Below are 13,189 nucleotides of genomic sequence, written 5' to 3'. Positions count from 1 at the left end.
GATTAGTTTCTGAGATATAACCGGAAATGTAAAAGTGCAAAACCTACCGCTTAATCTCGCGAGAGCCGTACCATCCCTGGCCTCCCCCCGAGTTTACCTCAGACCACTCACCATTCCCTACACAGACAGGTAAGGTAGCGGGGCTGTTGCGCACCTCTTTTCATGTCGCCAGTCTGGCGCCCCGAGCTTATACGCCCACTTTTTCATCCCCAGACCACATTCAGAGCTTCGTCCCCGAAATAACCCGTCGCGGTATTGCCTCTACTCAATATTCCATTGAGGTTCAAATATGGACGTGTCGTTTCACATCAGTCTGATAGGGCTGGCAGGGATCCGCCTCCTGTGGGGTCATATGGTAATGAGTGCTGTTTAGTGTTGATAACGTGACGGGTGGCTCCATTTTTGGGACGGCGCACCGGTGACCTGCCACTAGGGACGCTGGGTCGGTCACGGAGTCCAGTGGGCTGGGTGAGCACGATGGATGCAGTCAGATATGGGCCTGATGGAGGTGGGGGCGGTGACACGAGCAAATTGAGCTCGGCGATCGTGCTAAGTCCATGTGGGGTTTTAGGCGCACTTTAGTCTCAGGCGTCGAATGTCCGAGCTCGGGCGGTGCGATGTCAAAACTGGAATCCAATCTACTCTGGAGAAAACTGTCTTTTTCTGGAGTGCGCTGTATGTACTATGTCTCTGTTGCGTTGCGCTGACCTGTCCAGCTTTATCCCGTCCACTTCTAATCTGTCCTGCCCTGCCTTTCCCATCCCTATCCTATTCTGGCCTGTCCTGCCTAGCCCAGCCCTACTGTCACACTGTTCTAACCCTCTGTGCCCTCACTCACGCAGGCGCTGCAGGAGGAGATCAGCGAGCGCGGCGTGGAGCTCGAGTCGGTGCGTTGGGAGACGGCTGACCTCACCGGGCAGGACCGAGAGAAGCTGGCCGCCATCCTGGACGACCTCAGCAAACGCTGGAAGGCCGCCCAGGACCGCTGCAAACAGTACCAGAAACTTATGGACGGTAAAAACATCGACCCCAAGGTGAGACGGAGTCAGCGGAAGGGGTCAGAGAGGAGTACCACATCAGCCTGTGCTCTGTCTTACAGGTGGAATAGCCCTTTCTTTGTGTCTGGAATCTGGATGCACTTTTTGTCTCTAATCTCCAGGGGACAGTGACAGTCTGACAACATGAAAGATGTTCGGCTACTCTGAGACTGTGGCGGCAGTTTGCCGTCCAGCCGGAGTCGCTCTGCTAACTGTATACTCTGTTGTTAGTCGTCGTGGTACTGCCTGTGGTACTGCCCCACACCGACTGTTCCCCTCCCCTCCGGCAGACGGCGCCCAGCCCGGCGGCCGCGTTCGCCGCTCGCGTCTCCACCGTCCGCGAGGCGGTGGCCACGGTGCAGCGTCAGCTGGCCTCTGCGCCCCTCGGAGTCCGACAGTACGAACGGTTCAACGCCAGGGAGGAGGCACTCAAGGTGAGACGGTGGCTGGGGTTGCTGGGGTCTACAATAGGTGTCCGGTCGATCTTTTGAGAAGCACATCACAGACGCTTCGCTGGAGCCTTGTTCACGTCGTTCAAAGGCAGTTATCTATAAGTAGACGTCTCATGAGCGATGACGTTGGAGGGTTTGAAGACTACACCTGGTTTTCAGTGTGTTGTTTCCATGTTTTCTCGCTGCCACACCGATAACAGAACTAATGCACAGCGTTATTAGGCTATCGGTTGTGGTGGTTGGTCTGCTGCTGAACTCTGCCCTCCGCCCTCCTCCGTTTTACATCTGACCTGTACTCTCTGCGACAGAGTATCCGCGCGGCGATTGACGCGCTGGAGCCGCGCGTCTCGGAGCTGCTCACCGACCTGGGCTCGCTGACCTCCGCTGACTCGGCGCAGCGGCAGATGGCGCAGCGGGCGGCCGATAAACTGCGCGACGACTGGCGACGGCTGCAGCAGGGCTATCAGGAGAGGCACAGGTGAGGAGGAGAAGAAAGAGATACACGTATAGCTACGGTAGACAGTAGACACTAGACAGAAGAGGCACAGGTAGAGAAGGGATATTAGGGGAGGTATGGGTGGACGGAGAATAAGAGGTGGGGCAAGGGAGCGGGGAATACTGAAAGTGGCGCAGCGGTAGACAGGAGGCAGCGGTAGACAGGAGAGGCACAGCCACAGGAGGCACAAAGGCATTTAGTGTCGATGGCATTAGTGTCGACATGTTAAGACGCTTTTTCGATGGTGTAGGCTATATTCTCCTCGACATTATTAATAGCTGTCTTGAAACTGGAATCGTACCCAGTGCGTGGAAACACGCGCTGGTGGTGCCCATACCAAAGGGTTCCGATAGCACTGATCCACGCAACACTCGGCCAATATCTTTTACTACCAGGGGTCATGAAAATCGTAGAGCGTATCGTACAATCACAAGTCACGGAATTTTTCAATGAGCATCAACTGTTTACCGATGCTCAGCACGGTTATCGCCGCAACAGGTCCACCGAGACAGCGTTAGCTGTGATTACCTTAAGTATTTACCTTAAGTAAAGGTCATTAGATACCCTTTCGAGTAATAAGACCCTTTACTCAAGAGGCGCCTCCTCCTCTTCTGATGAAGACGAGTTGGCTGCCATGCTTGTTGTCGCCTTAAAATGACGACCACTGTTGTTAGTGACAGTAGCTACTGTTGTTAATACGATGAGTGGCCACTGTTGAGCATTAGTAGGAGAAGTTGTAGTTAAACTTGTCGGGGTGGTCCTTCCATTCTTTCCCAAGTCTGAACTTAAAAACATCGACATTTGGTGCTTCAATAGTGTTCCTAGACAGCTTGTTCCACGCCCGAGTCACTCGTGCCGCGAAGAAGGCTTTCCTAGGTCCCAACTGATGCTGAACCTGCAGCTTTTGACCATGACTTCGGGTGGTACGGCTAAGAGAGTTCTTGAACATGCTGTTGCGACAACACGAGCACTCTCTTTGGTAGTTCACCGTGTCGAAGCCTTTTAAGATTTTGAATGTCTCGATAATATCTGATCTTTGCCTTCGGAATTCAAGGGTAGGCAAATTGAGGCTTCTGAGACGATCTGAGTATGACAGGTGAGACAGCCCCTTCACCAGTCTCGTTGCCCGCCGTTGCACCTGCTCGAGTGCGTCTTTATCCTTCTTAAATTTGGGGCTCCATATAACAGCGGCATACTCAAGATGGGGTCTCACGATGCTCTTGTACAAGGCTTGAAAGACATCACTGTCAATGTTTGCAAAGGTATGTTTGATGACTCCGAGAATTCTATTGGCCTTGTTAACCTGGTTCATGACATGTTTTGAAAATGATAGTTTCTTGTCAATAGTAACTCCTAGGTCTTTTTCTTCACTGACTGCTTCCAGAGTGTGATTGTCTCCATCTATAGTAGTCATAGTATATTCTTTTTCAGGATTATTTGATCCTAGATGCATGACCTTGCACTTCAGTGGATGGAATAGCATCTGCATTGTTCTTGCCCAATCCTGTATAGAGTTTATGTCCTCTTGTAAGCCATTTGAATCATCAGACTCGTTGACGACTTGATAGACTTTCGTATCGTCGGCAAACATGGAAATGAAACAATTTAACAGGTCGGGAATGTCACAAACAAACATAGAGAACAAGAGAGGTCCGAGGACTGAGCCCTGTGGCACCCCGCTCGTTACATTCCCCCAATCTGAAAGCGATCCATTTACTTTCACCCTCTGCTGTCTGCCAGTGAGGAAGCTCCTTATCCATTGGCATGTTACATCATCGACTCCCAGAGCCTTGACCTGGGCCAGAAGCCGTTCATGGGGCACAGTGTCGAAGGCTTTGGCATAGTCTAAAAATACAACATCCACAGGTAACTTGTGACTAAGCGCTTCTGTCCAAACATCAAGTGCTTCCAGTAGGTTTGTGACCGTGGATTTTCCCGTGATGAAGCCATGCTGTTGATGAGCGATAAAGTTATTTGTCTTCAGGTGCGTAATGATGTCTTCGCCAATTATCCTCTCCAAAAGCTTACATAGTATTGATGTCAATGAAACTGGTCGGTAATTTGCAGGATCACTTTTGTCACCCTTCTTAAAGATCGGTGTGACGATCGCCAGCTTCCACTGCAGGGGAATTTCCCCAGTTTCAACGCTTTTTCTAAATAATGCCGTGATGGTGGCGCAAGCTGGTCCGCAAGTTCCTGTAATACACGAGGGTGTAACTTGTCCGGGCCTGGTGATTTATCGACCTTAAGTGTCTTCAACATGGCATTAACTCTCTGAACAGTTATTGTAACTTCCATCTCTGACTCCAAGGGCTTCGATGCTATAGTTGGAATTGATGATACGTCCTCCTTTGTAAACACGCTCGCGTATTGCTGGTTCAATATGTCAGCTTTGTGCTTGTCATTACTCGTGAGTTCTCCATTAGCACTGCGTAAGTCAGATACACCGCATCTCGACTTCCTACGGCGGTTGACATAGTTCCAAAACACTTTATGGTTACCTTTTACTTCTTTAGCCAGTTTCGACTCAAATTCCCGCCTTGCTTTCCTTGTCGCGTGAGTAGCTTCGTTTCTTGCCTTAACATAGCTCTGGTAATCAGAGACATCTTTAGTGTTCAAAAAACGAATCCAGGCGTGCTGTTTCTTCTTCACCATCCTCAGAGCATTTCGATTCATCCAGAGGGGATATCCCCTTTTCGATTTTTTGTTAGGATCAACCTTGGGCACATGCTCTTCTATCAGATCCGCGATCGTTTGTTCAAGTTTATCTGCCATCTCCTGCACAGATTTACCTTCAAACAATCCTTGCCAATCCATGTTAAGTGCTTCCCTCATATCTTCATAATTGGCTTTATGGTAGTTCAGCACCGCACTCTTTCTTGCTGGAGCCTTTGGTGCAAACGACATAACAAATGAGATGCTGACATGGTTTTTCTGGCGATTTTGGCGACTGACAGGATTTTCAAGGCGATGGACCAAGGCGAAATATCTATCCTGATTTTGCTTGACCTATCAAAATGCTTTGATGTCATCAATCACGAGAAAATTTTAGAGAAGTTGAGCCTGTATAACATGGACACCACTTGGTTTAGAAATTATCTGAGCGGTCATACACAACAAGTGATGATCCGCAACGCCGAGGGTTCCTCAGTTATGTCAAAATCCCTCCCCATAACGACTGGCGTTTTTCAGGGCGGTTCACTGAGTTGTCTCCTGTACTCGATCTTCGTGAATGATATGTGTCTTCATGTACCAGGTGTCAACATTGCAATTTGCCGACGACACGCAGCTTCTCGTCACGGGAAAACGTGCAGACCTTGAACAACTAATATGCACTGCTGAACAGGCTTTGTCTACCCTATACGCATGGTTTTGCGCCCACGACATGAAGGTCAACGCAGCAAAAAGTCAGCTCATCGTCTTGGGAACGCGTCAGATGCTGAAAGGCATGCCAACTATCAGTGTGAATTTCGCCGGCACGACCATCCGTGAGTCCGACTGGGTTACTAACCTGGGCATTGTCATGGATAAGCACCTATCATTTCACGACCATGTCAGTCGCCTCGTCTCTAGATCCACCGGGACATTATTAGCTTTAAACCACGCAAAACACGTTCTGCCGCCCCACGTAATCGTGCCCATTGTCCCCTCGCTCGTTGTTTCCCGACTCCGCTACTGCATCGCTGTTTACGGTACCTGTGGTGCTACGGAGTTGCACCGCGTTCAGAAAATACTGAATTTTTGCGCGCGAGTTGTGAGCGGGCGGAGGAAATATGACAGAGTGTCGGATGTGTTACGCGATCTGCAGTGGCTCACTGCACCAGACATGGCCCTGTATCATCGAATGTGCTCTGTACACCGCATTGTGGAGACACAACAGCCGACTGCGATGGCAAGCAAGTTGGACAGAGCGTCCGACCAGGGTCACAACACGCGAAATGCGAACCGGTTCAGGCTGCCACGAATTCGAACAGAGGCAGGCAGGCGGCAACTTTTGTATAGCGGTGTCTCGGAGTACAACGAATTCATGCACCGTTACAATGGTCGTCCAGCATTCAAAACCGCCGTGAAACGCTACTTGCTGGGGCGTGATTCAAACTGAATGATTGACTTGTATGCATGTGTGTGCTTGTGCTTGAATTGTGTGTATGTTTTGCTATGTCAACTCTTTTTAACGTTTGACGTTACGTTGATGAAAAGCCGCAATAGCGGATTTAACGTGAATACAATGAATCTGAATCTGAAAAAAGGAGCGGGGATATGTCTTCGGTCCATGAACGGAAAATGTGTGTAAGGGGTGGACAGAAGCGGGGCAAATGAGTGTCAGGTCTCGGTTAGGACAACCATTCACCTCTCAGCGGTTGTTACGATCGCTATCAGAAGTTGAACCTACTGAACCGTCTCAGAGATGGCGCTGTCAGACCGGGGTCTGGACTCCCACTGAGACGATTATTGTGTGATGGCTGACCATATCCGCTGATATGACCGCGGGGATCTGAGTGTTAAAGTTATACGCAAGGTCGTCGCACTCGACTGCCGTGTGGTTATATGGGGTGGGCCGCCACCATCCGGTAGCGTCCCCATGTGGCCAAACTAAGCGGACATTTCTGTGTCGGGTGGGTCACTGTAGCCAGCTCTCTCGGACTGCCGCCGCGCGAATTTTAAACACCTACTTTAATGTTTGCTGGGGATGTTGAATACATGTTTTCATTTCATGAAAGTAGTGTCCCGTTTTGCCCTGCCCCGACCGTTCTGACCGTCATATTATATCCGCAGCAACATGGCCCGGTGCCGGGAGACGTGGCGCCTGCTGCAGGACAACATGCACGAGTTTGGCCAGTGGCTGGTCACAGCCGAGGCGCGTATCGCCGAGACCCGCTCCCTGGGCACGGCAGAGATCCCGCAGCTGCGCGCCGCACAGAAGGAGCTCGAGAAACAGGTCACCATCAAACACAAGTGAGTGCGCGCCCTCCGGTCGGTCGACTGATACGGGCGGCATTTGATTGTTGGGTGAGTGTGTACGCGGGATGCAGCGCGCGTATTCTGTTAGGGTTTTTCCGTAGTTATGTGTGACCTGGTGACTATATCGGCTTTAATTCTAAGTTGGCTCAGGTGACCCGGCCATCCGGGATTGTGATGTTTCTCCTCTCTGTGACTGTGGATGATGGATGACGCCTCTGGTGCCAGCGATGTACTGTGGCCGCCCCTCATGCTGTCGGTATGAGCAGTTCTGTCATCCGCTCCATCCAGTGCCGATATTGAGCGTTCCGCGGAGACTGAACCATTGATCGGCCCAGTCAAACATATCGCCACAATATGACGAGTATTGACGGCATTTCTGCAGCTGATCGGTGGAGGTTATTTTACGAGTTGGTCTAGCCACCTGCCCCGGCCCCGTGTGGCGCCATGTGTCGCTGTCCCGGCCACCACCGCTGACATTTTCACCCGTCCTGCCACCACCGCCCACCTGCCACGGCGAGCGGCCGACATTTGGACCAACTTTGTCGACCGTCACTCGACCTGACCGTGCCGGCATGCGAGAACCGCCGGGCGACCGCCGGTCGTCCGCGGTACGCTGACGACCGAGCTGTTCGGGGCACTGCTTTGCGGTCAGGACATTGGCGTCTCGGACCAGTGGCATTCACCGCAAGCAAACTTATGGAGGGAGACAGTCCATTCATTCATTCATTCATTCATTCATTCATTCATTCATTCATTCCAAGAGTGTGCTATTACCAACACCAAGCAACTGTCAGCTCATTTGCTCCTCACATTCGGCATACATATTCCGAATCTCATTGGTTCATCACGATTTACCGAGGAAAAGCCGTCCAACTCAGGCTTTTTTGGTCGTTGCTTATGTAAGTTGATGACTCGATTGTCCATGAACCAGTTTGGCACACAAATCTTACGATGCATAAATGCTATTGCTGGTAGTGGTTGTTCGTCCCTCTCATGATTTCGAGTTTTTATCTCGTTGACTCTTGTTAGGAAAAAAAAATATTGTGCTGCCGAAATGCGCAATATCCAGCCACTTCCATTTCATTCCCACTCTGGCCTCCCAGCTCATCTGCAGCCTTCCCATGGACCGACCCCGTCGCTCGCCCTGTGTCCCTCCTCGTGTGACACGGTCTCGCCCGAGTGTCGGCCGCCCATTGCAGCTGCGCCCGGATAAGTGTCGCTGCCATTGGCCGGTTATTGGACGCTGGAGACACTCGTGCCTCCCCGCCGGTGGTGAGAGGGTGGGGTGGAACCTCCCGCTGTGGCGGCGCCGACAGCCGCAGCGGAAATTCGCCCCGAGTTGGGCTTTAATGATAAGTGGGTACTGACGTATTTACGGCGGTTGGGAGAGGAAATTAGCACGGGCCGGCCGGCGCTGCGCTGAAACTATTTCTGGTGTGTAATTTCTCACACGACCGCTGAGCTGAGGACAAGGGCAGATGTTTCGCCCGGCCGAGCTTCGTACGTGGAACCCGACATCGGCTCTCGCTAATGCAGAGTGTCCCGTAACCCCGCTCTTCTTGGTCTAATTAATCAAGCCACCAGCACGACAAACGCAAGTGGCTGATATTGCGTAGCGCCTAGCACGGTGGTGTGTCGCGCGTTTTTCTCCATTACTCTTTCGCCTGAATGTGTCCGGCTGATGTTTTTTCCTCCATTACCATTTCTCCTGAATGCATCTGGCTGATGCAACTGGCCCGCCTGGGTCGTGACTGTTGGTTGCGAGTGTTATGGGTTCTTCTAACATATTCTGCGCCGACGTTGGTAGTTCGCTAAAACAGCCGCCTGCCCCGGGGGCCGAGGGAAGCGAACGCATCGCGAAACGCGACCGGTTTGGTCCAAATAAACGGCGCGGAACGCTCCGACTGGCCACGGTGCCGGCGGGCCAGCCACCCACGCCCTGGTGACGTTCAGCGGTCGGTGAAGCGACGCTTAGGCCCGGCGGCGCGGAGAAAGACTGGGGAACGGACGGCGCTCTGCAACCGGACTAAGTGTGGCCTTCTGTCCCCGTGTCTCTGATTTGCTGGTCGTTCGGTGTACCCTGATCTGTTGTTGGTGACATGTTCTGACTTTACGATCTAGTATCTGACCACTGTATCTTTCCCGGTGTACGACATGTTCACTCAGTGTCGACCTGCGATGACCTGTTGTACCTGTATCATTGACCTGTTACGACCCCACTTGACCCGCCCTCTCCTCTCCGACAGTGTGTACACGGCCATCTCGTCGGCCAGCAGAGAGGTGATCGGAGGACTGTCGGCGGCTGAGGCCACCAACTTCCTGGAGAAGATCGAGAACCTCAACAAACGCTGGAAGGGCGTGCTGGCAGAGCTGGCCGCTCGACGCGAACGGTACGGCGATGATATGCGACACTGACACAGACACCGGCACTGATCCCAGCAACGATGCACACAACATTCCGTACTTGGAGCAAAACAATTCCAACTTATGCACTTGCATGATGCATTGCCTTTTTATATACAAATTTTCTGCACAATTCAAACGCAGCACAATTGATGGTGTTTCATACGAAAGCTAATTGTAAAATAGAGGACTGCCTATCCAAATTATTTCATATTCGAAGCCTATCTTATCACACATTTATAGACGCAGGATATGAGTGTTATCCGAAGCTTGTGGAAATATTGTGAAGACCTCACCTCGAGGACCTAAGCGGCTGGAGCCCTCTGTCGGTTAGAGCGCTCCTCATTCAGGGCCCAGCTGGGACCCGAATTGGAGGTATCGATTTGACATTAGTTCCCGGCGGGTGGGAGGCGAATCTCTCGGCCGACCAAACACTGGACGGAAACGGGCTGGTTCAGCGCGGCCGTTCTAATCAGCTGGGACCGGCTGTGTCGGCCACCGGTAACACAGCTGCGCCAGGTCCGCCCGGCGTTCCCCAGTCCTGCCCCATACGCCGGGGGGTGGGGGTGGGGGGGGGGGGTGGGAGGGGGTCCCTGTAGGCTGGTTCGGCTCCCAGTAGGACGTCTGCTCGCCGCTGTCCTGCGACTAATAACCAGGGACGACATCGCCCATTCGACACGCCGCTAGGCCTCTCTGCGTCCCACAGAGAGCGATCGCATCATTGTAAAGGAGCGTTAGGCAGTGGGGTGAGAACGTAATGTGCTATCCCGGGACACGGTGCTATGTCTGATGTTTGAGACGATAGAGCTGACTTGAAAAGTGTATCGTATCTCGGACAATATGGAAAAACGTTTTCATTTCGGGTTGCAAATGAACTGCGCCAAAGCGGAACCTAAACTACGCCAGTATGACTTCCTCACGTATATTACACATTCTGGTGCGCCACCGGGCGGGCGTGGGCGGTGGCCTTTACGGACACTGACTGCCATATATTGCTCTGCTTTATTGAGTGCGGACAGGGGATAGAGATATCACGTCTGTCTGGCGTCTGTCCCGTGTCCAATAACCGAGGCAGCATCGGAAACATTGGCGGTCCGGGTGCGATACCGCTACATCGCTATTTTAGTCACAATATTGTCCCTGTCTTTTGAATGGGCTCGGTCACAGAGGTTGCCCTGTATTCATTGACCTGCCCCATACATCCGTCGGGCTGTGGTCCCGTGGGGACGAGCAGCACTCCAATGTTCCCTGGTGTGCCCGGTGTCCCGCCGCCCCGAGTCCATCCGTGCTCAGAACTTCAGAGTACAGATCGTATTCCGCAATCTTCCGATTTTTAAACCATGTTCGGAGTCCAGAAAAACCTCTACATAAAAAGACAAGACAGCCTAGTGTGATCCATGCCATCCTGTCTCCTTCAGAATCTCCACAGTGAATGACCAAAGTGCGAAGGTCAGTGACTTGTGCTGACCTTTCTCTCCGGTAGAATCCTCACGATATGTCACTCATTGACCCATGACGACCTTTCCCGACAGAATCTCCACAATGGAGGACGAACAGGAGGCGCACACGCAGACGGCGGCGCTGCTGAGCTGGATCGAGTCGGTGCTGGCGCTGACACAACAGCAGATCAACCCCAGTGACGAGGGCGCGCTGATTGTCAACAACAGCATGGCACAGGTACGGTGGCGCTTCGTGAGGTGGCGAGGCTTTCACTCTCACTTCACCATGTGTGTTTGTGAGTGGGGAGGGGAGAGACATTGCAGCCGTGACGGCTATCTTTAAAATTCTGACAAACCGGCCGTCACTGAGTAGGCGCGCCGTGTTTTATTCCTAGCGCCGACTGTTTTCCGGCGGCCCGGCGTCTCGGTGCGCCGCCCGGTCAGCGGTCGAGTCGGTCCGGGCCGGTCCGGTCCGGAAATAGTCGCCCATTGAGTGTGACGCCGCCGCCGCCGCCGGCATTATTCGCCGAGTCGGGCCAGACGGCGACGATCGCAGCCGACGGCGGCAGACCGGGCGGGCTGGGCGTGAAGGAGGGGGAGGGGGAGGGGAGTCAGGGCCGGTGCCTGAGGGGTGGGGACCGGCTGTCGCATTAACGGGTGGGCGCATGAGGGCTGGAGTGGGGATAGGAGTGTGGGTTCATGTAGCGCCACGTCCGTCGAAACCGGAATGGAGAGGAGTCCGGGCGATGAACTGTATGGGCGCGGGGACAAATTTACGTATTGTATAGAGCCGCCTTTGGCTATCTGAGGCTGCGATGAGTTTCGCCGCCGGGTGCCATGCAGTTATATAGTTATTGCAAAGCTCAGCTTCTCTCGGCGTCAGATATGACTATGAGCTACCGAGGCCAGGGGAGGATATCGTTCCTTTTTCTATTTAATTTCGAGGAGGATGTACGGTCTTCATTCCCATTACAATGCCGAGTCACGGGCCGAGTTTCTGTTGTGTTTGAAGTTTGTTGCCTCGTGTCGGCGCCGTCTGGAGCGCGATGTCGGCCGTCTATCGTCCACTCTGACCCCTCCCCTCCCGATTACAGTCCCGCATGGCGGAGCTGCCCGACAAGAAAACCTTGGCCAACAAGCTGTCCTGGCCGGAGCGCAAGTACCGGCCGCTGGCCGAGCTTCAGAAAATCTCCGCCGGTCTGGAACAGGTCAGTACCGCCGGTCGATCCACTCATCCCGGTGATTCGAGATTGCTTACAGTGCTACGTCCGTCGGGTATGCGTGTAAGCCGCCGGTGACCAGTGACTTGTAATGACCTGCCGTGATCTTTTGTTACCCGCCGTGATATTTAGTAACTTACCTGTGCATTGTGCAATGTGCACGTTGTAACCATATTGTCGCCTGTGGCCTACCTGTATGCCCCGGTGATCTGCCCTTCACCTATGGTGACCCGTCTCTGACCGCTGCGTCCTCCGGCTTCAGGTGGGCTCTGTGCTGCCGGGCCACTGCACGCGGCTGCAGCAGCAGCTCTCGGCCGTCCAGAAGCTGTACCAGGCTCTGACGGCGCTCGGCGACTGGGCTCAGCGGCGACTGAACGGGGTGGCAGAGTGGGACCCAGAGCGGCGCACCGAGCAGCGGCAGGTCAGTGTCGCAGGGGGTCAGTATCACAGGGGGTCAGTTACACAGTGGGTATTGTCACAGCGGCGACTGAACGGCGTGGCGGAGTGGAACCAGGAGCGGCGGACCGAGAATTGGCAGGTCAGTTTTGCAGCTAGGGTCAGTGCCGTAGTGAGTCAGTGTGTGTCGGTATGTGCCAAAGTGTGCCAGTCAGTACCGCCCGTCGGTGGCCCTGTCGCGTCTCGGCCGGTTGTCCGTGGCTGCTGGACATCGACATGGGTGTGTGTCAGTATCAGATACCCTGTGTCAATGTGTCAGTATCAGCGTGTATAGGCGTCAGTCAGTGACACCGTATTTCTCCGCGGTGCCCGCAGCTGCTGGCCGCTGACCTGGGCGAAAAGCAGCAGGAGTGGCGCTCGGTGGTGGATCAGTTTGAGCGACTGAAGGAGTCGTGTGCCGCCGCCGGACTGCCCGTGGCCCAGGACGTCCAGGTAAGAGACAGGGACAGGGGGTCAGAGAGAGGGGAGTTCTAAAGACATACAGGGACAGATACAGCGACAATGGGCTCAGGACTAGAGGGACAGGGGTTCATAGATAGGACGTCCAGCTCAGATACGGGGAGAACATAAACATGAAGAGAGGCCTACCTATTTACCATTCGGGTGCAGCGGTAAATAGTGCGACAGACGAAAGCACCGTAGGGGTATTGTGACGGTGTTGATTCGTATGGCATACCTACATATTTATGAATGTCTCCGTTATAGAAGCGCATGGAGTCGTTGG

General features: G+C 53.3%; 1 protein-coding gene across 1 annotated transcript in view; it reads left to right on the top strand.

The window, feature by feature from the left end:
- The window catches only part of LOC122364707 (dystrophin-like), a 141,557-nt gene that overhangs the window by 35,326 nt on the left and 93,042 nt on the right, over positions 1 to 13,189 (top strand). Inside the window, exons 23-31 of the mRNA XM_043335356.1 lie at positions 843 to 1,034; positions 1,328 to 1,471; positions 1,798 to 1,967; positions 6,762 to 6,941; positions 9,194 to 9,337; positions 10,883 to 11,027; positions 11,884 to 11,997; positions 12,272 to 12,430; positions 12,781 to 12,897. Coding sequence (XP_043191291.1) covers positions 843 to 1,034; positions 1,328 to 1,471; positions 1,798 to 1,967; positions 6,762 to 6,941; positions 9,194 to 9,337; positions 10,883 to 11,027; positions 11,884 to 11,997; positions 12,272 to 12,430; positions 12,781 to 12,897 — 1,365 coding nt within the window. The remainder of the gene's footprint in view (positions 1 to 842; positions 1,035 to 1,327; positions 1,472 to 1,797; positions 1,968 to 6,761; positions 6,942 to 9,193; positions 9,338 to 10,882; positions 11,028 to 11,883; positions 11,998 to 12,271; positions 12,431 to 12,780; positions 12,898 to 13,189) is intronic.

This window comes from Amphibalanus amphitrite, unplaced genomic scaffold (assembly GCF_019059575.1).
Source record: "Amphibalanus amphitrite isolate SeventyFive unplaced genomic scaffold, NRLGWU_Aamphi_draft 000692F_arrow, whole genome shotgun sequence".
NCBI classification, from domain to species: Eukaryota; Metazoa; Arthropoda; class Thecostraca; order Balanomorpha; family Balanidae; genus Amphibalanus; species Amphibalanus amphitrite.
The sequence above is the reverse complement of the archived record's forward strand: the minus strand, read 5'-3'. Positions and strand labels throughout refer to the sequence as shown.